This window comes from Penaeus vannamei, unplaced genomic scaffold (assembly GCF_042767895.1).
Source record: "Penaeus vannamei isolate JL-2024 unplaced genomic scaffold, ASM4276789v1 unanchor376, whole genome shotgun sequence".
In the NCBI taxonomy this organism is placed as follows: domain Eukaryota; kingdom Metazoa; phylum Arthropoda; class Malacostraca; order Decapoda; family Penaeidae; genus Penaeus; species Penaeus vannamei.
The window spans coordinates 105,001-107,500 of NW_027213380.1; the positions used below are offsets into that span (position 1 = coordinate 105,001).

General features: G+C 37.6%; 1 protein-coding gene across 5 annotated transcripts in view; it reads left to right on the top strand.

Moving 5' to 3' along the window:
* The window catches only part of LOC113800457 (uncharacterized), a 58,543-nt gene that overhangs the window by 4,573 nt on the left and 51,470 nt on the right, over positions 1-2,500 (top strand). For all 5 annotated transcript variants that reach the window (XM_070119598.1, XM_070119600.1, XM_070119602.1 and 2 more), the window contains one exon: positions 42-2,500. This exon is cut by the window's right edge and continues 1,378 nt beyond it. In XM_070119598.1, coding sequence (XP_069975699.1) covers positions 227-2,500 — 2,274 coding nt within the window. In that variant the 5' untranslated portion in view covers positions 42-226. The remainder of the gene's footprint in view (positions 1-41) is intronic.

The following is a 2,500-nucleotide window of genomic DNA, read 5'->3' on the forward strand; positions in this document are numbered from 1 at the left end:
TTTTAAGAGACTTTAGAATTACACTGCTTTCTATCTTTCAGATTATGCAGACACCAAACATGTCAAGTTGATGGGGCAGGACTTAGGTACAATGTGCCTAGGCAGACTTTTAGTATGTATAGCACTTCAGATTAAAGAGATGAAGGGAAAGAAACAGGAGTACATATAGCCATCAAGACAAAGGATAAGGTTACAGTTTGTTGTGAAGGTTATAAGGAAAAGCAGAATGAGCTCAGCATCAAGGATAACACTCAAAGAGGATGAGAGTATTTTATATTATTACTTGGGAAAGATAAGAGCCTTCTGGGAAGACAAAGTATTTTTTACTGATCAGAGGAATGTTGCTGTGGTCAGTATTGAAGATCTATACATTCATGGCAAGAAAGCAACCCAGGATGATGTTGAAGATTTACAGCAAAAATTAGAGAATAGTACTTGGCATGATTCTCCAGACTTATACAGTTATGTAAAAATCTACAAAAATCCACCAGATTGGCCGTACAACTTCTCTGGAAAGCTTCGATGGTTAGCATGGTGTGCATGGATAGGTTGCATTCCAGAGTTAGTTGAAGAAAAAGTTCAGCAACAAAATGCCATTTATATGCCTCTCAGCTACTACACTGGTAAGCCATTCAAACATTTTAAAGATAAAATACTGTTTGGTGACTTAAGAAATAGTGTTATGGTTCTGAAAGAGAACTTTTATATATATGGAGAAAGATGTGAAAATGACAATGAAAGTAGTTTGAATGGCAATGATCCTCTTATTCACTCTTACATTATAAAACTGAATGTATTGGCAAAAGAGAAATATGGAGGACCTGAGCCTCACCTGCCTACATGGCCTAAGGGCATTTATGGTCCAGACACTTGGGTAGCTATGTTTGCCTGGCAAGGAGATATGCCAGATGTAGTGAGGCATCAAATCTCCAGATTTTGTATTATTCGCATACCTGAGTGGAAAGACTTAGACAGCATCATGGGCATAACTGGTAAAAGAAGTTGTGCAGTCCTGAATAATGACATGAAATTTTCTCAAGACAATGATGATTATTTTTCCAAAATCAGCTCTACTGTCCCTGAGCTAGAGGGTGCAGTTGGAGTCATTAGAAAGAGTAAAAGACTTTACACCTGTAATTCTACTGAATCTAATGACACTTCTGTGATAATACCGATACAACAGTATTCTGGACTCATGAAAGGTTCATTGATGATGGCAGATCAAGAACAGGGACTTATGACAAGCTTCGTTGATGTAATTGCATTTACTAAAGAGGAGTTTTACATCAATGGAATAAAATTTAAATCTAATGCATCCCTTTGTAATTTCTTCCAAAATAGAAAGGTTCCATTGATAGCTTGGGTGATGCCATTGGCAAAATCCAAGGTGATATTCAATGTCCATGTTGCATGGAGGGCAGTCTGTGTATGGTTTGGGAACACTCCCAAAAATCTTAACCACTTAAAAAAAATATACGATGAAGGGCAGTTTCAAGAAAACCTCTCCGAGTCCAATGAAGCCAGCCCATGTAAGATATTAACACATTTTATGGGTGGGGTGACAAACTTGTCCTTTGCTTCAGGTGTTCTCCAGTGCAAAGTAACTCCAAAGCTCACATTGAAAATATCCTTCAAAAGGAAAGCTGTATATATGCATGGATACCGATTTCAATCCAGCTGCAGCCTTTTAGACAGGCAACAAAATGTTGAGTCATACGTTTGGTCAGTTCTTGCATACCCCATGCCAGACAGCAAAGCAGCATTTCCACAGTATTATGCAGTGGCTCTTTGGCAGTATCAATGTCAGTATTTTATTATGAATGAATTATTATTAAAAGCCACTGAACAAAATGAATTGAATACTGATTCCTTTGGCTATCCATCAACAAGCAGACCTTTTGATGAAGAATGGGGAAGACATATGTCTGGTTGGATAATTAAGGTCAAGCATGAGTATGGCATCATTCAGAGTGGTAGCATTCAAGTTGAGGCAACCTATTTGTATTTTAAGAAGTCTGTGTTATATGTAGATGGTGAGATTGTGTCAAAGAGTGTACCCTTGAATATAACAGACAAATGTTGCCAGTGTAATATGTATACAAAACCTATAATTCCAATCCTTTTAGATGGACTTACTATAACTATGGAAGCAACACTTGTGTGGATTGGAAAGAAACCTTTAGATGTACTAAAACCATCTGCAAGAGCAGATGATCGAGGAAATAACCTTGCTGTGTCTGCCTCTTCAGACAAAGTAACAGGAGGCATAAATAATGGAGAGGCTACTCCTAATGAATATGTAGGGGAGCGAGTCAATGGCTACCTCCTTATGGCTGATGAAACCAAAGGCCTTATGACATCCTCTGGAAAAATTATCTGTTTCATCAGTGAAAACTTTTATATTTATGGGGAGAAATTCAGTAGGAGAGGGCAGTTTTTATGTGAGTATCTACATGATGAGAAAATTAATATTAAAGCTTGGATATTACCTCTGGAAAAA